This window comes from Drosophila grimshawi, unplaced genomic scaffold, assembly GCF_018153295.1.
Source record: "Drosophila grimshawi isolate 15287-2541.00 unplaced genomic scaffold, ASM1815329v1 contig_311, whole genome shotgun sequence".
Taxonomy (NCBI): Eukaryota; Metazoa; Arthropoda; class Insecta; order Diptera; family Drosophilidae; genus Drosophila; species Drosophila grimshawi.
The window spans coordinates 25,787,810-25,812,218 of NW_025063098.1; the positions used below are offsets into that span (position 1 = coordinate 25,787,810).

The following is a 24,409-nucleotide window of genomic DNA, read 5'->3' on the forward strand; positions in this document are numbered from 1 at the left end:
GCTTTGTCAGTTGGCTAGCAGCCAACTGACGGCCAGGCAGCGATTGCTACTGCGCATGAATCATTGTTAAAAGAGTGTCTAGTGCATTTAGACGCCTTTTGTAACCTGCCACTGACACGCCATATTTCTTCAACGAATTTTCAAAAATTTTCTATTTAGTTTTGTTATCTGTAGCTGACTGAATCAATTAAAATGCAATACTTTTAAAATTTCCATTTAAAAGTCTCTCTTAGAAATACCATGCAAAAAGAAGTAGCAAAAATGTTGAGTGCCATAGAAAAACTGCCAGATGGCAACAAACTTTTGAAATGCCGTCGCCCTTTGCGTAATGTAGCCGACATGTCGTGTACTCAATCGACTGACTATTGATATATAGTGTGTGTGTGTGTGTGTGTTTGTGTGGTTTTGGCACGTTCTTGTTTGAGTTTGCCAGTGGCAGGACATTGTCAAATCAAAACCAATAGCTAACCAATAACAATAAAAACTAAACGATAGCACAGTCAAAGAAAAGTGTTCCAATAGTTTTCTTTTTCTCAAAAATTTTAATGATATATTTTGGATTTCGCATTTAAGGCTTTTGTATACTTTGAATAAGTTAAAAACTTAAATTCTGGGCTCAATTAGTTTCATGTTTCATGTTTCAAGAATGCAATTTTTTCAAAATGAGAGCAAACGTATGTGTATAATGGGAATAGCAAAAGCGCTATTGAAATAGGGATATCATTTTCTGGTTCTACTTGAAAAGACTTTGATAACGATTGTACAATATGTTCTATTTAATTTTCTGTAAGTGCAGTTAGCAGCAATAGAATCCGCGCCCAGGACTGGCAGCTGTCTGCCATCAAGACTGGCAACATTACTTCACATTTTATTCAATTTTAATTTATAATTTTTTTTTGTATGCTTTGAATTTTGATTATTTTTTGTGTAAATTGTGCCACCAGCTCATTGTCAAATTTGATGCTTGACATTTCACTGAATATTTTATTTTTCATTTTATTTAATTTTCGCAGTTTGCGTATTGTTTCTTTGCGTGTTTTTTTGTGCCTTGATTTTTGGCAGTGCTTTGTGTTAACTTTTTAGCCCGCAGGTTGTTGTTTCTATTGTTGACTTTCAGTCTGTTCGTCTGTATGAGTGCAAGTAGTTTCGAACTTCTTTAAGTTAGAGCCTTGAATATATACTTGTCTAAATCGATAATCGCAAATCGACCAAACCACAAATCTTCCACAATCTTAAAGTTACAGTCACTTAATTTGTTTGGTATGTTATTGGCATATCCTTCAAAGATCAGCCAACTACCTTCGCCAAAAGCAATATTTCTGAAATCGACTTACACCATAAAACCGCATAGCTGCGTCTGATTTGTTTTATAGTTCATCTTTACTAAGACATCTAAGTAAAACTAACCATACATATCAATAGAATAACAAACGATCTGGTATTGTAATGGCGTATCTAAGATTGTTGTTAATTCTTTCATTAGTATTTTCATCATTTTCAAATGCTTTACAGTATTAGTCATCTATAAAATGATAACGAAAATTTGTATTCAAAAATTCAGTAAATATTTTAAAATTATTGTTTTCTATTTATTTTTACTTTTAATTTTTAATAAGGTCTAATAAGTTGAATTGATCCTTCAGAGGGGCGCTTCTCTTGATCGTGATTGCAACAGCTCTCAATCAGTTTTTGCAATTCTTCACATTTCCTAATAAGTTTTACATTCAGTTTTGGTCGGTCCTTCTGTTCAGTATGTTATATAATTGCGATATATATTTCCAGCTGGACGTAAAACCTTCCAATAAGGAAGTTACTAATTAACACAAATGTTTCCAATTTTTAAGGTTCGAAAATTGTTGGATAACATAAATCTCTTGGTATAAACATGTCGAAAGATCGGGTTAGATTCCATGGAATGGAGGTATTGAAGACCCTACAATTGACAGTAAGAAGAAAAGCTATTTAATAGCATAGGCCTTTAAAGATATACATATATAACATACCATAGCGGCCTGATGCATCCATCTTAATTCTAAGCCATCACTAATTTGTATCAATCAAATGTGAAAATATTTATATTTATTTATAAATTGTTCGATTTCATACGACGAAAGTCTACAGTGTACTCAACAAATAATATAATAGTCAAATAATGTAATAGTCAACGCTTACAGACTTTCTGATTGTAATAATCTTAATATTTTTCGCATGCGAGAAGATAAGATACATCTAAGGACTCTTGATGTCGCGTGACCCTTTACATTTCCTTGTTGTATCTCTATCAGAGACGGCTTATTAGATATCAATTAACTTGTTGTGTTCTTTAAATAGTCGTCATAAATTTTGCAGTGGTTGTCATTAATTTTCTTATTTCGAGCTGTTATCTGTCTCGTCTGTGTGTAATGTGCACTCAATTTCGCAAATGCACAAAAGCAATAGAGACTCACGTCATTCCCCTCCATTGTCATGGCAACTGGGTATAGGAGTGGAACTGAAAACTGAAACTGTACTGCCTGACAATGTGGTTGCCATAATGCGCGTAATTACTTTGTTAATGCTCAGCGTATTAAGTCAGCGAATTCAATTATAAGTGAAGCAACACACTCATAGACACAAATTGTGAGTGAAGCCAACGACTTGCTGTAAAAATCATATCAAAATGTTCAAGTGCCACTGTGACTTTAAGTATTTAAAGAGCCAAGAACATTTGACTTTACCATTTACCTTTTGGCCATTTTACAAGTCAGTGGTCGAATTCAAGTTGTTGGTCAAGAGTTAAGATAACTTTGAATAAATAGTCAGCTATATATGTATATAAATATTTCTAAAGCCTTAACAGTCTGCCACTAATGTTGGTATTTCAGCTCTATAATAATAAAAATTTATATTTTATTGATTACATTTTGTATATCTGTCTAACGTCAAGTGAACTAAAGATTTAAAGGTGGAGAAAAGTGGAAGGTAGCCTTAAAATATATGTGGCTTTATCGATGAGATTATCGACAACATGATGGGCATTGCACATTTGATATCTTTGGTATCTGTGTATAAATAAATACAATATAATATAAATATAATCCTAGATTCTTATCGAAATGTTTGACTGCAATGCAATTTTCTTTACTAACAAAAAAAAAAAAATTAAAAAACAACTTAAACTATTTTTAAAGTATTTTTATATCAGGAATCTGATTTAATAATTTTCTAAGAATTCTTAATATTTTGTTTTATTTTTCTAGTTATTTGTGCGATACACCAGTTTATGTTTACCTATTACACAGCACACACCATACTTGACTCACAAGTAAAGCCGTCAAATAAATTCCACTGATGACATAAAACGCTTCCCTAACTTTAGTTAAATATTTACACAAGGGCCCCCTCGTGACTGAAAGGACATGGCTATTACTTTGGGTTGCCTTTATCGATAATTAAATTAGAGTCGAAGTCACAGCTTGGCCAAGAAGCACAATTAAGGGCAACAACAACAACGAGTAAAAAAAAGCAGGTCCAACAGGTGTTAACTTTTTCAACAATTTTGCCATTTCACTTTTGGCTTTCTTTATGGCTTTAATGATTTAATGGCAGTTACTTAAACTGCTTGCTACCTTTTGTTTTGAATCTGCTGCTTTTTGTTACTTGGCCCTTAGCAGGCTGCTTTTATTTGTAATTGAGAGACCAGCTGCAACTCTGCCTAGATTGAGAGTTGATTGAGTCGAAACAGAGTTGCAAGTCGACTACTTTCTAATTTCTCTGCAGTTGCAAGTTATACACAGGGGGGAAAAAAGACGACTTCAATTTCGGCAGAGTTGTAATCAAAATTTGTTGTTCAAGGATGTTCTGCAAGCAAGTTGACAATTCAACAAATCAGTAAATATTTAAAATAAAGATATGTAAATCATTAAGTGTGAAATTGTCGACAAAAAATCCACTTGAAATCCATCCATTGAAAAAAATCCATTTGCACTTACCATTTACAGACTATTTAATACTTTTCAGTGTAGCTGCGTCTAGGGCAACATAGAATGCAACTTCTGTTTATTTTAGTTGGAAGTAATTGCATTTGGCTAGCTGTAATTCAATTCAGCCTTTGCTTGACTTGTGTCCTTTGACTGTATTTCATTAGCAGCATATTCAGTTAAATGCTGCAGCAAATTGACAGCAAAAGATAAGACCACACCGTACCACCACCACCAGCACCACCAGCACCACCAACAGCACCAGCACCACACTGCACCACAAACATACAGCTCGACACAGTGCTCGTAATTTAAGAGCTTTCCTTTTCTTTTGGTTATCTTCTTTTGGCCAACCGTATGCAATTTACCAGCAAAACCAAAGACAACGTTTCTTTCAGTTTGCACCAACTATACTACAGCTGTCTGTGTGTGTGTGTGTCTAGTTGTGTGGTAAATGGCAAGATGAGAAGAGTCCCAAGGAAGAAGTCTGTCGCTTGTGTTGACGTCAGGGGAGATTGATTTTTTATTGCGCGCCCCAAGACTTGGAGTGGCATGAAGTCTTTGACGCAAGTCCCATTATGTGCGTGTGGCAATGGCAATTTTTAATGGACGATTTTTTATGCCGCCCAACCTCCTGTCTAAACCTACGCAGTCGTCTTTTTAATTCGTCGGATTTGTGAGGCAATTTGGATTGTTTGCGTAGGCGCTGCTTGACGTGGATTTTGATTGTGGCCCACTTTTTTTGCCTTAAATATATACATATATATACTTATTTATACATATATTCAAACTGTAAATGAGTGTTAAGCTAGTCACCTTAAAGTCCAAAGAGCAGCTGAATCAAGCTCATTAAATCGCTAACAGCACAGCCACAGCCGATAAATGCCTAAGTGAAGAAGCCAAGAGCTCTTGGACTGCTCTCTCATCCATTTGGGTCCCCCAACTAATTTCTCAAAGGATTTGGGGCGACGCGAAGTTGCCTTTGTTTGGGGCGTTAACATGTTAAGAATTTCGGTTTCGATTACAGCCCGAGTCGAGAGTTTGGGTGTCATCATTGTGTCTCGTTTAGGTATGGGTGCGTGTCGTGATTTAACACGATATGCGTATCTGTGTTAAACCGAAAGACCTTTACTAATTGAACTCGTATTGTTTTATACACAACAACCATCTGAATCACAGAATAATCATAGATAAAATGTATAAGTCAAATCGGCCTATGATTGAAAAATTCGAATTCAAGTTACTTTTTTTATTTTCTTGAACAAATTAATAGCGGGTCAGTGTGTTCATTTTGTTCATTGTGTTGTGTTTGTTTCCTATTGAAAATGTGGCTCATCGCTAGTCTGGTTTCCTTGTTAGTGGACTATTGGTTCTGGGTCATTGAATGCTGCTGCACATTAACAGGGATTTGTTGTCGCCACTTGGCTGGTCATTGGTCCATGTCGCTGCTTACAGCTGTAAGCCCTCAACTGATTGCCAAGTATTGATTGGGGACACACAATGCGGCGTATGAGTAATGTGAGCCAAGAGCCAAGAGCCAAACGCTGCTTAGTGTTTGGTTGCTGTTTTTTTTTTTTACGCGGAGGGGGGGGGGGAGGTAGGCTAAAAAGTAAATCACATTGCACTCGTTGGGAGTCGTGAAACAGCAGAACTGAATAAAACTGATAAATAATGTAATGATCATTAATAAACATTTGCGGCAGACAATTCTGGCAGGCAGCGGCTGTCAAAGTCACTGACCACTTGAATATATATGTATTTATGCAACCGAATCCTTTCACAGTATTAAATTTGTATTCTGTTTTGATTTTTCAGCGGTGAGTGCTTGAGTGTTTCTAGTCGTTTGCCACAAATCTGATTTGTGGCTGCCACATTGTGTATCGTATCATCCAATTTAGTGAAATACAGATTGCCAGCTACGAAGAGGTCATTTAAAAGAATTTGCTGAATCTGGTTTCGCTGCTAAAATGAAATTATTTAAAGGTTTCTCTCTCTTACCTTTTGCCTGTGTTGAAGGTTGCGTTAGGCAAACATCAATTGAGTAGCATCTGTGGCTGCTGGGACACAGTGAGAAATATGTGTCACCAATATAGAGTTTGAGCTAGTCACGAATGATATTGGAATGATTTTATTTTAGAGCAAAATTATTTTCAACGCATATTCAAACTACACTTGTAACAAGAACTCATAGAATTTTTTTTAAAAATCTTTTAATCCTATTTCGTACCATTAAAATCATACATGAAATAATATAAAAACAATAGATTTTAGATAGATTTTGGTAATTTCACTCACAGTGGATTATTATCGCTTTTTTCACTGTGCAGATGTTGTCGCTATTCATGGTTGGGTTCCATTATGAATTCTGTTGCCAAATATCGCATATATAATTGAATCTAAAGTACTTCATTTGGAGCATAAACACGTTTTGAACCCCACTCATTTTGTGTGGCAGCTATTGTTATTAATAAACCACAAGAAAGTTATGCGCCACAAAAGCCACGTGTAAACAGCAGCAGCCACAAATAACAATTCAATTTGAGCTCAATACAAATACACTCAAACACACTCACATGAATAATACATTGCTTGTGGCATGCTGCAGGTAAGAAATTATTGACAGACGTCAAAAGGCGCAACATGGAGATGTCCGCATATGTGTATATGCATGTGTTTATGTGTGTGTTTATGTGTATGTGTGTGTGTATGTGTGTGTGTATGTGTGTGTGTGTGTGTGTGTGTGCTGCACAACAATCAAACAAAATGAAAAGGCATTTGACTTTTTGGTTAGGCTTATTTCGATTTATGGGCATTTTTGCTTATCGAATTTTTGTGTGCGCAAATATGTTCCTGCTGATATGCTCCCCCGCGTCGGCACGAGTGAGATAGCATGATCGAGACATAATGGCAAAGACAGAGACAGGGAGAAACAACGAGAAAGAGAGAGATATAGAGAGATAGAGAGATGGAGAGGGAGAGAGTGAGAGTGAGTGTGTAAGTGGTTGTGTAACTGAGATTCTGTATTGTTGTCGATTCTTGACTTTAGTTCTGTTCTTGTGAGACTTCTCCACTTGTCTGTCACACATTCAATTTATTTAATAGAATTTCGTTATTTGTTACGTGTGGCAAATGTGATATAAATTATTGGCCATGCTCTTATTTTGTGGGTGTATGTAGGTGTGTGTGTAAGTGTATTTGAGTAGCTCTGTTACATGTATTTATATTTGCGGACTAGCAAATAGGTTGCATAAATCCACATAATAAATAAAAATGCTATTCACTTTTACTGACCAATCAAGTGGAAGTGTGCTAAAAAAATTTAATTAACAAGCTCAAATATATATGAAAAAAATTCATACAATTTCCTATAAAATACTTTGCAGATATAAAAAATATTTGTAGCTTTTAGCTATAAGTAAGTGAGTAAGTGGTGAAATGATATTGTGCATGCTGAAGGAAGCATCTTCGACTTTAAACTATATATATTCTTAATTTTTATCAATGGCCAAGTCGAGTTAGTATGAACAAACCGATTTCAGAGACTATACGAGCTATATATGAGCTATATGAGCTATAGACTTCAAATTATAATATATGTACGTAGTCGTTTGCCACACGCAGATCAAGTTTATTTATTGATAACTGACACATATCGACTTCCGATAACAATAAAAGACACATTTGTAAAGATGTAGCCCTCCAATTGACATATTATTGATCAACTGCTAAAGTTTCAATAGGGATAAGAAATGTAAATTTTTTGGCAGGAATATACTTTGGCATAACATTGATCGACTGTACATACGTGTATACATATATGTAAAAGTTGTGTCTCAAAAAGATCATAAATTTGTCAAAAACGAATCAAAATTTATATATGGCACCTATGAGGGCATTAGCTCTTTCATTTTGATTAACTGTTGGATTGTTGTTGAGTGTATTTAAATGGCAATATTAGCTGATATCATTGGGACTTATAGCTTTCTTAGAAACTTACAGAAAGTTGTATCCGTAAAGCTTAACACGAATTAATTGCTTTAGGGCTCAGAACTGCGCCATTGTTTTAAGCAACAATTTGCCACATTCTCAAATTACACACTCACACACACATATATAAGATCAGACAAAACACTCATACCAGTCTACCCATAGACCATTAACTAAAAAGCATAATAATATGTTAATTATAATTATAAACGAATTAGACAACTTAAGTGTAGGCCCGAAAAACACGATTTTCCCATTAGCTAGAGGGCGTGACAAGTGCTCAAAACTTTCTGCTATTTTAAATAATCTGATTATTAGTAAATAGGCAGCAAATAGTGTGTGCGTGTGTGTGTTTATCTAACACATACACATATATATATATGTCTTTATGCTGCATATGTCGCTTTTGATTTCACTTGAACCACCAGCTCGCTCTCTCCTTCCCTCTCTCTCTCTCTCTCTGTGAGAGATTGTAAAGCTAGGGTTGTGTGTTAAGGGTTGCCCCAAAAACCAGAGCCGAAAACCGAAAACGAAACTTAATTTTGGATGCTGGATATTTGCATATTTTATTAACCCAAACAGCCAGCACACGCGATGATCCCCCCTAGACCCAACAGACAGTATAACCCAATCATAAAAGTTGCCCTGCGTCCAACCCCCAACCCCCCTCAAAGACAGGGAAAGAGAGAGCGTTCCTAATTTAATGCATAAACACAAATTCTCAACTCTAGACAAAGTTATAGGGACGCACAAATTATTGAAGCAAAGGGTTAAAAACTTGACTGTGTTGAAATGTGCGTTGGATTTGAACCGATGCAAAATACACACATACATATACATATATTTGAATTAAATCTTAAATATTGAGCGGCGAATTTCTAATCTCTGAGATTTGAGATTTAAATTTTGTGAAACGGAAATCAGCGTGTTTTGCCATTATTTATGCTTAAGTCCCATTAACATATTTATCGAGTCAATTAAGCATATTGTTGGATAAATTAGTATATTTAGAAGAAAATTGTGTCAATAAACTAATTTGATTTATTTTTTTTTAAGCTTAAATTTCTGTGCTTGCTCATACACAATGCCAATTATGCAATCGAATACAATTTCATATGCACTCAGACATTTCGAAACAGATAATCCCGATTATTCTGGCAGGCACGCATCCATTTCCGTTTCCGTTTCAGTTTCACTTTGAGTTTCAATTTGAGTTTAAGTCTCTGCAGTTCATGCTGTATGCCTGTGCCAAATATATGCGGGAGCTGCATTCATTATCTGGCCCAGAGGTGCGCCAAAACACTTTTGCCTTTATCTTAATGCTTGACTGGAGCTTGTCACTACAATTTTGGAAAGCAAACGTTGAGCAGCATTTTGCTCCCCTGACTTAAATGTTAATTTTTTCTACACATGAGCATTGAATTCAACTCGTACACGGAGGAAAACAAATTTCGCTTTAGCCGGGCTATTTTTTTTTTTTTAAATATTGTGAAGTAGAATGGGAAATCTTTGATTAAGTCAAGATCTAAAATCTCGAATCTAAATAGAAAAGCCTATAAGCCAAATCCAATAGGAATACATTTTTGCCTTGCAATATAAATAAGGTTTATGTTTGAATCTAAAAGTTTGTTTAAACTTATTTTTAGAACACACTTAGAAACACTAGCCCTGAAAATTAGAAAGTCTTTCCTATTTTTCTTAATATTGGAAAGGATTAAATTGGAAGTCACACTACATGCGAATGAAGAGTTTTGGACTCGATTTAGCGTCAGAACTGTAACTCTACACATATACAAAACCAAACCATGGAAGTTAAACAAATTTTCTAAAATTTTTGGAAAAATCCACCCAACAATTATGAAATGCAAACCTTTGTTTTTAGAAAGACACAACCGTAAAATTTAAATATTTTCTTTCTGAATAATAAGATGGCAGAAGTATAGCAAAATTCAGGCCGATTTTTATTCTTTCTGAGTGCAGCATGCCAAGTTGTAATGACGGCCGAGCCCATGCTCGATGGAATATTTCGATCAAAGTATCGTTTCATGCCAATTGATGCAGTGGTTTCGGTGGCTGACCTTTATTAAGGGGCCCAAGCTCAATGGAGAACAGCCAAATGAGACTAATTGAGACTTCACTGCCAGACGTCTAAGTCATGGGCATTGCATATTCCGTTTATAGCCCTTCTCCTATATATTTTGGGGGGGGCAATGAAATTTTTGGTATTCCGCTTCTGCTGGGGGTCATCATGTTCAATGACAGCACAAAATGGACACGCAGCTGCAGGGGGTTACTTTACTTTTTTTTTGTAGGATTTCACACGTTTGTCGCTTGTCATTTGCCACTCACCACTCGTCAATTGTCACACAGGATGCCGCAATGTCCTTTCCCTTTGGCATTTCGCATTCGCTGTATATATTTTTTTTTTTCAATTTGCTGGCTCAGTGAGAAACATTTGCCACAATGGGTTATCAAATGACAACGTGCCACAAAACGTACTTTGGGTTTGGGCCCCGGTGCCACATAATGTTGCATAGCTGGATAGCCGGATAGAAAAAAAGGGTGCCGCGCTCTCCATTTCAATTTCAATTGGAGCCTGTTTTAAATCGATTTTTATTATTTCTTTTTACATTTACGAGCATTGTTGTTGCTTTTTCTACTTATTTTTTTGTTCTGTTATTTCATTTCGTATTTTTTTTTCCTCTTTTGTGTGCATTATTGTTTGTCGCATTGGTGTCTACTATGCGGGCAGTTTGTCGCTTGGTTTGTGGCTCAATTTAGGTGAGGGACTGAAAGCCCTTAAAGCCAAATACAAAATCTGTAATCGATGCTATATCAGTTTAGTATGGTTTGACAAATGCCGCTCGTTATGGCAACAAGATTAATTATAACAAATAAGAATGCGCGCGAACATGGATCATGAGACAGAGATATACTCCAGTGAGGTGGTACATCTTAAGTAAAATTGAAATAAAGATGATATAGCTGAGAAATTTGGAATTCTGTATTCAAAACTATTTCGAGTATTGTTATATACTTGAAATCGTTAAATAAATACATTTTCATACAATTGTTCAATTTAGATTCTATCATTGGCCATTTCAAGTTGAAGAAGCTCGCTCTTTGACAAATCTGTGACTTCAGCTGAGATTTAGAGCTGGCAACAGCAATTGTTCTATAAATGAGCGAAATTTATTTTTGGGGTGTGTCTGGCCACGGTGGCCATTCACAAGATGGGACAAGCAGTCATTACGATGGCAATTGGCCAAAATCCCTCCTCTGCCATTTCCATCCCCCCTTCAGTTTTGTGCTAATGACCCGTCTGCGGCTACTGGGTACTTCGCGTACCCGCAAAACTTTTGGCACAAGCTTTCAATTTCATCAAGTTCGTTTTCGATTTGATTTTTGCGTGGACCTTTCGACACTGATTTTCCATGGAAAGTCGAGATGGGCAGGTGGGTGGTAGTAGATTTGTAGGTGTTTTTAGTGTCTCTACCCTCATTTGCCTAACTGATATGTCAACACGTATCTCGCATTGGCCATCCATCTTCCCATAATACCCAGCCTCCCCTCTACCACAAACCATTTTCGCTACAGAATCTGTTCTCATCATCGCAATTGTGTCATGGGGTTTTATTTCTTCTTTCGGGCCGATCCGTCAACTACTAACCCAGCGAGAAGGTTAACACACTTTTTGCTTAACTTTATTTATGGCTTGTTAAAACAGGGTGGCACACAAAGTGCGTATTGTCAGTTTACGCACGGTGTTATACTTGCATTTATGCGCAAGGAGTCGGGCTTTGGATGTCCTTGTGGGCGTAATGTATGCGACGAGGGCTTGTTCAATTTAGTTGATAGATGTTGTGACATTTTAAGGGGTTTCTTGATTACGTGAGCTGCCTCGTTAGTTGTGCTCAACATCTGCAAATTGATGATACAATCTAGAGTACTTTGCTACTCAGTAACAACATACACAACTGTGTGTGTGTATATTTTTTATGTAAGTCATATTTTACAATTGGCGAGACCAGTTTTAGTCTTGCGATTGTCCCAAACAATAAAGGTTCCATAGAAGTTGGAATCTATTTAAAGCAAGCTCATTTAATACTCGAGTTTCGACTACAACATTCCCATTTATTTTATTTCAATTTGCTGTAATTTATGCACAGAAGAACATTAAACATTTTAATGATGTTTTAAATATTGCTCTTGAAAACATTCCAAGCGTTTTGTATATGCACAAATTACAAACATAAATCTCACACCAAGTTGCCTCAACTTGCTTATAAAAAAACCCATTTAAAAATGTTAAGAAAAAAATGTGCCATAAAACAAGCACAAGATGCGCACTTCTCGAATCCACCACTCCATTCGCAAATGACTTGCAAGCGCCTTACAGCGAGGTGTTAATCGAATTGTGATTGATTTTTGGTAGTGAATTGAAAAATGTCGACGAACGAGCTGCGAATAGCAGCAGAAGTGGATACCAAGTTGGGGAAGTTGACTCGAATTATTGATGTCAATTGCATTAAGCTATTAACATTGTAATTACAACAAAATTTAAATTGACACAATTTTTTAGTAGCGTTTGTTGTTGTTTTGAGACAGCAATTGAATTTGCACTGAAAGACTTTTAGGCTGGTTTAAATTGATGCGATGAATATGCAATTTGCTGGCAGACTATTTAACAATTATACAATGTTAAATTGGATGCAAACAAAGGGAACGCAGTTTGAAAAGTAAAATAAATAGATTGAGTAAATATGCTCAATGTAAGAGGATATTTGCCAACTACAATAGTAGTATGCCAGTGTCAGAGTGCAGGCAAATTTTCTTGGCTACAGGAATTTTTATTAGTCGTTTATTTGTGCTTTCTGTCTGTCTGCCTGTCTGTCTGTCTGTTTGTCTGAATGACTCGCATACTGGCATTCTGGCAGACTTGCAGACAGACTGTCTGCTGAATACTTAATTTGATGAGCACACGATACACACACAGCGTCACCAAACTTGACACACAATGGGGCTGAGCTCGAGTAGCTCATCCAAGGCGTGCAAATATGTTTGTATGTTTTTTGCACAGCTTCCGGCCTTCCGGTGATAAGCTAAAGAATTTTCAGCTGCCTTGAGGTGCCAGCCCATTGTTGTTGTGTATGTTGTTGTTATTATTGTTTCTGCTAGTTAGACTTAGCCTCAGATTGTCGGACTGCTTTCTCGCCTCCTTGTTAGTTAGCATCAAATGTGTCCCTGGATTGCCTCGAGCCATTGGCCCCGTTCCCCAATCTGTTTGTGTTGTCATGAGGTTATATTGGGATACTCACTTATGAAAGTATCTAAGGACAGGCATGAGATGAACGTGTCCTGAACATATATGAATAACAAATTGACAAAAACGACACGCAAGATCTTTGAAATGTCTTAGCTCGAAGAAACTTCAAATCTTTATCTGGAAGCTGTTCTATGTAGATTGTGTTTAGAAAATTCGCTTAAATACGAACGAAAAAAAGAAACAAAATGTACAATTATGTCATTATTCAATACATTATGGATAATACTTTAAAGTAACCTTCTTAAGTAAGTCTTCATTTCTTGTCAACTTCTCAAATATGTTCAGTCGCTGACTTTAAGTTTACCTGAATTTATATGTTTGTTTGTGATTGTGCTAATCTCAGCTGACTGTTGACTCCAGACTGACTGTCATTTGTTGAAGCCAAAAATCTCTGACTATACTTTACCCAATCAATGACATCACGTCTCAAATAATGTCACTGGCTGGGGAGGAAGCACCTTTAACTGGATAGAAATTAATCCCATCGCATTTCGTTGCCTTGATTGCTGTTTGTTGGCCTTACTGCTCTGGCACAGCTTTAACAATGTCGTCAATATACGTCTTGGCATCTCTTTTGGGCGTTTTAATAAATTACATTTCTCTGTGTTTTTTGATTAACGAAAAAGCTCCCGTCAGCGCTCAGTGGTAAAAGGGAAGAAGCAACAGGTGGTTGGCAAAGCCATAGTAAAAATGGAAAATTCATTTGCCTAAAATGAAATATGCTAACCAGGCTTGAAGTTGATCAAAAGTTCAAATTAAAGTCCATGCGTTTCTATCAGTGGCAGATACAGACACAGATGCAGATACATGGTCACCTGACCACCTGTCTCTCAATAAATCCCAACAGGTGTGCTTGCTGACTGTCTATTGCGGCAGTTCTTGCCGTTGACAGCCCATCTGAATGTCGAGCGTTTTGTGGCTGCCCCATTGTATGGCATCTGCCACTGACATTCACAATTGTACTTAGTGGCGAAACCGCTGCGAATTATGAACCGCATATTTCGGTGCTATACGAAAATCTGTTTGGAAAATTACGCAGCACTATTGTCAAATCAGTGTATGTGTGTGTGTGTTTGTGTGTTTGTGTGCGTGTGTGTATGAAAAACAACGGACGAAAAAGGGTTGCACAGAGAGAAAAGAAAATTTATGTCAAGTCACGTCGATTGAAACTTGATGTTGTCCAAAATTAAAAAAAAAAAAACCTAAATTCTTAGATTCAATTTTCTTTATTTCATTTACTTATTTATTTAATGCTGATCAAGAAAAAAACACATTTTTTAAATGTACACCATTAAAAGAGTTGTTAAAGATAAATTGAAAATTAAGGGTGATCGATGGACCAACGCTCGTGGTAAGAATTGGGGAATCCCGCATAAAACCTTGTCAACCCAAGAATGGTAAAGCGTTAGTAATATAAAAAGTAATAAGGAAAGTAAATCTTTCAGAAGGCTGAGATAACGAAAATAATGAAAAGATAGACCACATTGAAATATACAAAATAAAAATAAATATTCGATTTAATTTGATTTTAAAATACTGCATTTTATGTTATTATATATAAATAATTAAATAATTAGTAATTAGTAATTTATGATGCGAGCAAGACATGGTAAATACGAGCAACAACGGTATATGCTATCCCTGGCAAAAAAAAAAAAACAAACGGAGTCGACTCCAACTTTAGTTGAGCTTTTCGTTGTGCAACGCAATGATGACGAGTGCAGATCCAGCACAGGCAGCCAACAAACCCATTCCGGCCACCCTTCAAGTGGTGCTGGCCAAAGTGCTTTTAATATTCATCTAATGCACTCAACACTCTGTGTTGATTTTTTTATACCCTGTTAAAAGGAGGTATTTGCAGGAATGACGGCATTTGAAGCCAGCGTACACAACTGGTAATAACAGACATCTCCGTTGCTTATCCAATGCTAGCGATTATATTAATAAAAAGCAATCGCCATGAATTTTAGAAATTCGAAATGTCTTTGACGCCGAGAGTAACTCTTCTTAATATTCAGTAATTAGATTTGATTTTTAATCAGGGATTTTCCCTTTATTATTATAGTGTACAATTTTCTAAAATGAATAAAAAAATATGTCTAATTTTTTCATATGTGTACGCAAAGCAACTCAAACATTAGTTAGTTTTTAAATTCATATAACTTAATTTGAAAAAAAACTTACGAATTTACGGCAAGTTGAATGACTTCTATTATCATTACGACCATTTTTCAAAAAATGGCATTCTAATTTTGTAAATTTTGTTTAAAATTATTTCAAAATTCCGGATTTCATTTTACAGCGACTTTATTAAATGCAAGCCGATTTTTCTTTTGAGTATAAAATAGTTAGAGAGATACATTTGAATATTGAATATATTGAAGATTTGGATTTTTAGAATTTTCTTTTCACATGGAGCGGCTCCTGTCTCAGTCACAATAGTGTCTCATAGTCGAACACTATCGTCTATTGCACCTTCTGTCTGGCTTTGTATTGGCTTCATTTTTCTTGGCTTACACTATGGTTGGTTTTATTGTAGCTGCCAACTGCCAGTTGCGAGCAGCAGGTGGGCAGAAATGCTGCAGTTGAAAACACTGCCATAATACACTCTGCTGCCAGAGTGTGTTTAGTGCTTCCATTATTGAGAAGCCAGTGCACAGAGAGAGCGCTGCCCAGCATCATCTTGCAGGTCTATTCACTGCACTAGTGAACGTGACGTATGCGCAATAATGTCGAGCGAACAGACAGTGGAGCGAAAGTTATTCGCTTTGATTAACCAGTGTGGGAGAATGCAAATGCTTTTGGCATACGTCAGCTGCAGCTTTATGTGATAAACATAAATCAAGGCTTGCATTTGTTGTATTTATCTTCAAAAAACATAGAGTTTTTCACATTATTCACTTGCTGTTTGCTGCATTTGCCTGTATTTTGTGATTATTTATTGATTTAACGTTTTTGATTTATTGTCATGACCGCTGCTATTTTGTTGAGTTATTTTCTGATCGACGGCTTTTCAACCACAATTTAAATGGTTTACTTCATTTAACTTGTGGTAAAAATAGGATCCTGCTTCTTATACCTTGTACAAGTGTCTTTGAAATGGGTATGCAGATCGATATTTTTCTTGTAAATATGATAAGGCAACTCAACTGTACACAAATCAAGAACACTAAAGCTAAAAATAAATTAAGTGAATTGAAAATTAAAGTCAATGTGGCAAAATGTCGATGACTGAAGCTTAAAGAGGATGTGTGTCTGCTTGTATGTATGCGAGTGTGTGTGTGTGGGCCATGACATGTGTCCTTTGGCTTGGGTTGTTCCTGTGGTGGCGGTGTCTGTAATTTAGCTAATAAGACAGTGGTAATTATAATTTAATTAAGGAGGAAGGAAGAGAAAGTGAGACAAAGAGGCAGAAAGAGCTTTCTCTACGAGAAACCCATGTTTGCCAATAGAATTTTCCATGTGTAACCAATTAAAGCGAATGGAGAATGGAAGCTAGCCGACATAAAGTGGCTGCCGGAGTGGCAAGCAAATAAAAATTGATTTATGCCACACAAGCTCATAAAAGAGGCGTACTTTTGCGTGTGTGTGTGTGTCTTGAGTGTGGGAAAAATGCTAAAGCAAAACATTTCAATTGCAAGTCAAATACTTGACGACAAAAAGTTGGCGCACAAGTTTTGTTTGTTGCACAGTTGAAATGTGACTGCAATTTGTAGGAGAACGTTCGTTGAGTCAGCTGAGTACTTTAATTGCCTTGAATAAGTGCTTTTTATACCTTTGCGGGGGAGTTATTATAATTTGAACGAGTCGATGTAGCCAGGTCTATCTGACGGTTATTTACTTTACCATGTGAACTCAATAAATTTTCCAGTTACAACGTGGTAGAAATTGAGATACATACATTTTTCCTTTGCTTCAGTTCATATATTGAAATCAAGCGGATCGGAGCACTATCTCCATTTAGCTGCCACAGAAACGATCGAAAGATGAGTCTTTATTTTTGTTTGTTGTGAAAACTTTTTAACTTAACTTGTTTACTTAACTTCTTACATTTTTGAAGTTCTGGAAGAGCATGTATGGTTCGGCCGTATCTGTTCTCTCCTTTTGTATATTAACAGCAAATTGGGATGAGTTGTACAGAGATAGACAACAGCCTCATCCTCAGACTTCAGGCACAGACTCAGCCTTGGCCCGCTTATAGTAAACGGATTTTAAGTGTGTTGCAAGGCAGGCAATTGCAGTTGGGGCAAGTGGTGCTGGTGGGGCAGGTGTTGTGTCGAGCTGCAGGTGTGTGCTCATTTGTGTATTAATAAACAAATTACGCAATTAATAACACACACTGAGTGCTCAGGAGTGCGCAAGTTGTGACACGTATGAAAGTGCCACTCCTGCGAGCATCATGCAGCAGCAGAAACAGCAGGAAGGAAGCAGCAGCTAGACCGTTGCACCAATGAGCTAAATTAAGAAGACGGAATTGTGCGAGTATGCTTTACACGTTTAATTATACAGATGTATTACAGTAACCGTGCAACATGCGCAACCAAATGTGGCCAACGAGCATTAGCGATACCAAACTGTGGCTGGTGAACTCGCTGAGCAGCATAATCCGGGGGGCTATGTGTGGAAAAAGTTGTGACACTTCTATACTTGGCAAAAAAATCTCATTTTATGAATGTTTCCAAAATTGTGTACTTTTTTGGGTTAAGCAGAGTATTTAGTGCGATGTTTTTATTCTCATGAAAAAATAAAAAAAGTTACTGGCTGCAGTGTTTAAATTGGGTTGCTGCGTTGTAGGAGACTAGCATATCGATAAGATCAATAATCGCAAATCGATAAAACAACTCATCTCAATAGTGAAACAGAGGCTGGAATACGACAGAAATTTCATGACTAAATTATAATCTATAGCAGGATTACAATGATTTTATTATTATTTTTTCTATTTGATTAGTCAATATAGTTAGTTAGTCAATATAAGTAACAGAACACGGAATTGTACAAAGTTGAATTGATTCGGCAGAGGGTCGCTTCTCCGGATCGCTATGCCAACAACTCTCAATCAGTTTTTGCAATTGCTCACATTCCGTAATAATTTTAACGTGGAGTTCCGGTCGGCCCCCTTCTCCGATATATTCGGAAGGTTTTTTGCGAGACATTACCTCCCATAGAATAATGCCAAAGCTGAAAATGTCGCATTTTTCCGTATATTCTCCATTTGAACTGATTACCTGACAATAAATTAAACAATTTGTAATTATTTGTATTTTATATAAATTTGCTAATTACCACATACCTCGGGTGCCTGATAAGACTCTGTGCCCAGATTTGACGTATTTTTTGTCTTCATTTCTGTAACGGTGCCAAAATCTCCAATCTTCAGGGTTTTGTAGTTTTCGAATAGTAATAAATTTTGAGGCTTCAAATCGCGATGAATTATCGGTGGGTCGTAATCATGCAAGTATTCTATACCCTACAAATGATAACAGAAAGTAAATGACATGTTATATTTTATATTACACGAACAAACATTAACAAGCTGATTCATCCAGTCCATTCCACCTGACATTAAGTATTTGCGTTTTTCCATTCCGTGCAAGTAGTCATATAGCGATTTATTCTCAGCATATTCCATGAGTAAATAATATGTCCCAAAATTTGTGGACGTAGCATATAGTTTCACAATATTCTCGTGGTCAAGAGGTGCAAGCATCTGGACCTCTTTGTTAAATGCATCAAAGAGACTTTGGGAATTGGGTTTTCCCTTAAACTCTTTTAACGCCATAATCCATTTAGGACAACGCGCTTTGTAAACAACCCCGTAGGCGCCTTCCCCAATTGCCTGTAAGGTTTTAAATTAAATTATCTCCAAATTTATTTATATTGTTACTTGATACCTCAACAATCTCTATTTTCGAAAATTCCACTTTTTCAACATTTTGCCTAAAATTAAATGAAAGCAGAGTGAAAACTAATTAATTTTTAAATAACGAAGAAATATATGATTTCGAATGAAATCTGTTGTTACCTTTGTAGACTTTCTTGCCATAATTCATTCCACTGGAACATAAAACATTAACAGTGATAATAGATACGCATAAGTGTATTCATATTACCTCATCTTCATCGATTGGTATGATGACTTGAGAAAGTATTCTAGATTCAGAAGTTCTGCAATCGAATAGGTAACACAAATTGTTTAAATTATTTTACAACTTATCTTGGTGAAATTCAAATAAATCTTACACGAGTATATTTGTAAGAACAGATATTATCTTTCTGATTTCCACAGCCTTAAAGGGCGCCTTCACGCAAGAATCAATTATTTCTGATATATCATCTGCGCCATATAAGTTAATGAATATCGGTGAAAGATATAGACCATCTGCAATATGCTTTATCTGGCGTGTCATCACTTCGTATAGAATATTGCCAAAGGAGCAATAGTCGTAATAGTATTTTTTTGGGGTTTCACATATATTTAACATAGATTCATAAATCTCTGAAATGACTTCGTCAAAAGCCATTGGCAGTTCGTGAGCAATGCCAAAATCGCTTATTTTCAAAATTTGGTAATTTTCGGTTAGGAGTAGGTTGCTTGGCGTTAAACAATTATGAAAAATTGGTTCTGGTTTCATGGCATGCAAGTGAGCTAAACCCTAAATGGGAGTGTCAATTAAAATTTAAAAATTTAAATAAATTATTAATGCAACAGCTTTAGCCCAAACCTTAGCACATTGGATCATCCAATTGAGTCCACGGCCCACTGTATACTCTAGTTTCTCTTCTCCATGCAAGTAGTTGTGAAGGGTTATGCAATCTGGATAATTCATTAGTATAAATGCGTTATTATCATGAACTGTAATTCCATATAGCTCCACAATATTCTCATGGTGAACGCGGGAAAGTTGTCTGACAACATTTTCAATGTTTCCGACATCGTCAGAGTCGAATTCCTCTGAACTTTTTGTGCATTGCTGTACTGCGATCTCTTTTTCGCACCAGTTAGCTTTGCAGATAATTCCGAAGGTACCTCGACCAATACATTCCTGGTGGGTTAAAATTAATGTTTATAAATAGTGAAAAATATATTATTTCATCTAACCTCTCGAAATTCAATATCTGCATAGTCTACATTTTCAAACAACCTGCGAAATAGTTTTAGAGTTAATTTACATATTTATATTGAACAACAGGAACATTTGTAGACCACTTATATTAATAAATTCAATTTAGAATTAAAACATATATTTCATTTCTAACTTACTCAGGTTCATGCAGCTGTTCGACTAGTTCCGAAATTGTAGGACGGTTTTTTGGGTCTGTATCCCAGCACCTTTCAATTATTTCCTTTATGTAATTAAATTCTGATTCAATTATATCACTCAGAGGCGGACGTTTCCCTGAAAAACTCAAAGTTGTTTTACGCTTTATTGGTAATCGGTTAACTTTCGTACCATTTTGGATCTCTTCTACATTAGTGAATTCAAATGATCTGTTGAATTGAGAGAAGGGCTTCTTGCGGGACATCACCTCCCAAAACACGATCCCAAAGCTATATACGTCGCTCTCTTTTGTATATTTTCCTTCCTCGAAGACCTGTTCATGAATTAATTTTGTTAATTTAAAATCATTTATTGAATAGAAACACAAACCTCTGGTGCTACATAGGCATTATCTTGATAGTTTAAAAGAGAATCCCCCTCTGCCGGAAAGCAATAATCACTGATTTTCAAGACTCTGAAGTTATCGAACAGCAACATATTTTGAGAATTTAAATTGCGATGTATAGTTGTAATTGGTCTCCCATCTAATAGGTATTGAATCCCCTTTAAGCAGAATTTTAAAAATCTGTTAATTATTCGGACAAAAAAGTAATAGTAAAATACCTTTGCCGCCTGATACATCCAGTGAAAGGAATTTATAGCAGTGCAACTTCGCTGTTCCTCACCATGCAAGTAGTTGTAGAGAGATCCACAATTAGAATATTCCATGACTAAATGTGCAATTTTCTCAATATAACCAATGTCATATAGTGTTACAATATTCTCATGGTCCATGCGTGAAAAATGTTTGATCTCTTCTTTACGATCTGAATTGATATCACTATTTAAAACATTTTTACATTTTTTCAACCCTATATCCCATCCATGCCAATCAGCTTTGTAGACAATGCCAAATTGACTTTCTCCAACAGTCTGCAGAAAATAAATTGTAGTTAAAGAAAATAAACGAATTTTACAAAATAATACTTTTAATATATTTATATCGCCAATATAAATGGTATTGGGGATAATGGTGGAGATACGCAACGGTTCCGGCCTGAAAAACAGTAGAGAATTTAATAATTGATATTGAAAATTTTGATAATATTTTAAGAAGAATCTTTAATAATTACTTAAAATATTTGATATCCAGATAGATTTCCAAAATTGATTCATGTAACTTGTCCAGCTCAAGTCGTTTCTTCGGATCCTCATGCCAACATTTTAAAATAATTTGCTGTAGGGAATCTGGAGCGAATTGTTTAATTTTGTCAATAGGCGGACGTTTACCTGCAAGAATCAAAATTATGCAATCTCTTCGTTGGAATTCCATCTTGCGTACCTTTGTGGTGTTCCTTCTTAATACTAACTGCATGATAGTTGTGGAAAGGCTCCCGACGTGTCAATGACTCCCAGAAGATAATGCCATAGGTATATACGACGCTCTGCGCAGAGTATTCTCCTTCGTTCATCACCTGCGTAAGAATTAATATACAACATATTTACTGCACAAATTTGCTTGGCAGTCATACAGACCTCCGGTGCTAAGTAGGACTTATCTAGATTTTCTTTCAACCCATCTTTATCGTCGAATGCAAGACAAAAATTACATAATTGCATTTTTTTACCCAACATCATATTTTTAGGCGTCAAATTGCAAAGAAAACGGGGGTCTAGCTTTTTCTCACATAGAAGGTAATTAATTGCCTACAAATGAAAATCGTAATTACAACCTGTAAATTTTTAGGGGATATATATGTGCAAATATTCAGTTATAGAAAATACCTCAGAAGCATGAGACATCCAGTACCAAACCAAATCCAAACTAACTTCGTATCTACGATCGTGGATATAATCGGACACGGATGGACAATCCAAGTATTCCATTAGTATATTTGCAAATTCTCCATCCATTGCGATGCCAAGTATAGACACAATATGTGGATTTGATAAAGGCATTAGCTCCTCGATTCGATGTTTAATGTTTTCATTCATAATGTGTGTCAATTTTTTTACAGCAATAGTCGTATCATTCCAAGTCGCTTTGTACGTAACGCCAAAGTAGCCCTTGCCAATTTCCTGTAAGGTGTATAAAAACGATAAATATAAATGAATTTGAATTATATATATATATATATTATATGTTATATTATTACGTCGCCCATTTTAATTGCTGCAAAGTCCCAGAATTTTCCTATATTAGCACTGAAGACTTGATCCAATATTGAAGGGTCGAAACTACTGCAATCAAATAAGTCATCACATAATTATAATATCCATGAATAACAAATTTCGTATTTAGCTTACTTCAGAAAATGTGTGACTTGGGAAAGTATCTCTTCCATTGCTGGGCTCTTAACAGGATCCGAATTCCAGCATTTTTCAATTAATTCTTTAATCGGCTCAGAGTTGGGTATTTGTATTTCATTAAGTATTGGTATTATTCCTATGAAGGTAATGTATTTAACAACAGTTTGTGGTGCCTGTTTTATAAGACCGTGATATAACGGAATCTTTCGCGACATAGACTCCCAAAAGATAATACCAAAGCTGTACACGTTGTTCTTCTGAGTATTCCACGCTTTTTGTGATTTTACCTGCATGAAAACATAATTATGATAGATAGATAAATATATATTTATATAAATATTTATATACATATATATATATATATATAATATTTAATATTTATATATGTATATATATATATCTTATATATACACAACCAGTGATGCTAATGGCGACTCATATTCCAGCTCTTCCTCCAAAATGCCACCGATTTTTAGGGTGCAAAAGTTATTGGATAGCAAAAATTTCTTGGTATTAATATGTCGGAAAAACGGGTTAGGTTCCATAGAATGGAGATACTGAAGACCCTACAATTGACATAAAGAAGAAAAGCTTTTTAATTGCATTGGCCTTTAAATATATACATATATAACATACCATAGCGGCCTGATGCATCCAGGAAAGCACATCTCTTACTGTATATTCTCTCTGCTCCTTCCCATGTAAGTAAGTGTGCAGAGATTCACATTTCGAATATTCCATTAGTACATAATCGTGCTGTATGCCATATATTTCAATAATATTCGGATGTCTGATACGCATAAGTAAATGTATATCGTCTTTCTGAAGTTGGGTCTCAGATAATGGGATTGCCACGCTCTCTTTATTACTCCATATGGCTTCACGGGCGTTGTAAGAACCATATTGAATTATCTGAAATAATGCACTCTGTTATTTTGTAACTTAAGTATTTTAACGTTATCCAGATGTACATCTTTTAATCTCAAAATATTAGCCATTGTTTGCCCAAGACAATTGTCGATCAAATGTGAATATATGATTTATTTTTATGTATAAATGGTTCGGCCACACCCAACGAAAATCAACAGTGTACTGAACAAAGAAGTCAAATGCGATAAGAATAAAAAAAATATGTTATTCATTGTGCTTGCCACTGTTGATAGTGATACGATTAAAATGAGATTACATTTTCGACTACAGCTTGGGTTTTTCTAATCAAATATTAATGAAATGTATTTGTATGTATTTTTAATGTATAGTATAAATCATTCACGAGCCATTGCTTTTAAAATTGTGGCTTTTTTTGCTATCGGAAATCGAAATATATCGATATTCGAGAAGTGGACTCGATCGGCGCGTGATATATGAAAGTTTATATTTCTCTGAGACCCGCATGCTCATCCAGACGGACGGACAGACGAACATATCTATATCGACTCGACTGATGATCCCGATTAACAATGTTGATATATATATATATATATATATATATCAACAGTGTACTGAACAAAGAAGTCAAATGCGATAAGAATCAAAAAAATATGTTATTCATTGCTCACTTTGAT

The 24,409-nt window shown here is 35.7% G+C and overlaps 1 protein-coding gene across 5 annotated transcripts; it reads right to left on the reverse strand.

Annotated features, from left to right (window-relative positions):
• Nucleotides 1-18,154: 18,154 nt before the first annotated feature.
• Nucleotides 18,155-23,938, reverse strand: LOC6568594. Of its 5 annotated transcripts, none has more exons than XM_032740478.1 (23): nt 23,816-23,938; nt 23,481-23,756; nt 23,261-23,410; nt 22,842-23,131; nt 22,691-22,775; nt 22,320-22,613; nt 22,071-22,241; nt 21,877-22,009; nt 21,668-21,824; nt 21,522-21,591; nt 21,159-21,467; nt 20,925-21,098; nt 20,727-20,868; nt 20,537-20,672; nt 20,375-20,417; nt 19,998-20,318; nt 19,516-19,928; nt 19,386-19,440; nt 19,298-19,329; nt 19,167-19,212; nt 18,800-19,111; nt 18,566-18,742; nt 18,155-18,500 (listed from the first exon to the last, which is right to left on the reverse strand). In XM_032740478.1, exons 1-23 carry the CDS (start codon nt 23,840-23,842, stop codon nt 18,237-18,239), a joined length of 4,077 nt encoding a protein of 1,358 aa, XP_032596369.1. In that variant the 5' UTR covers nt 23,843-23,938; the 3' UTR covers nt 18,155-18,236. The 5 variants fall into 5 exon arrangements, with proteins under 5 accessions (XP_032596369.1, XP_032596367.1, XP_032596368.1 ...); XM_032740476.1 differs by having other exon boundaries at nt 22,691-22,772; nt 23,816-23,886; XM_032740477.2 differs by having other exon boundaries at nt 21,668-21,782; nt 23,816-23,886.
• Nucleotides 23,939-24,409: the final 471 nt, after the last annotated feature.

Bases quoted from the DNA above. Each gene is read 5' to 3' on its own strand.
- LOC6568594 (XM_032740478.1), bottom strand. From the start codon at position 23,842: ATGGCTAATATTTTGAGATTAAAAGAT. The intron at 22,242-22,319 runs GTATTTTCTATA...TTTCATTTGTAG, and splicing joins GGATGTCTCATGCTTCTGAG to GCAATTAATTACCTTCTATG. The intron at 19,441-19,515 runs GTAAGATTTATT...ATTCGATTGCAG, and splicing joins GTTCTTACAAATATACTCGT to AACTTCTGAATCTAGAATAC.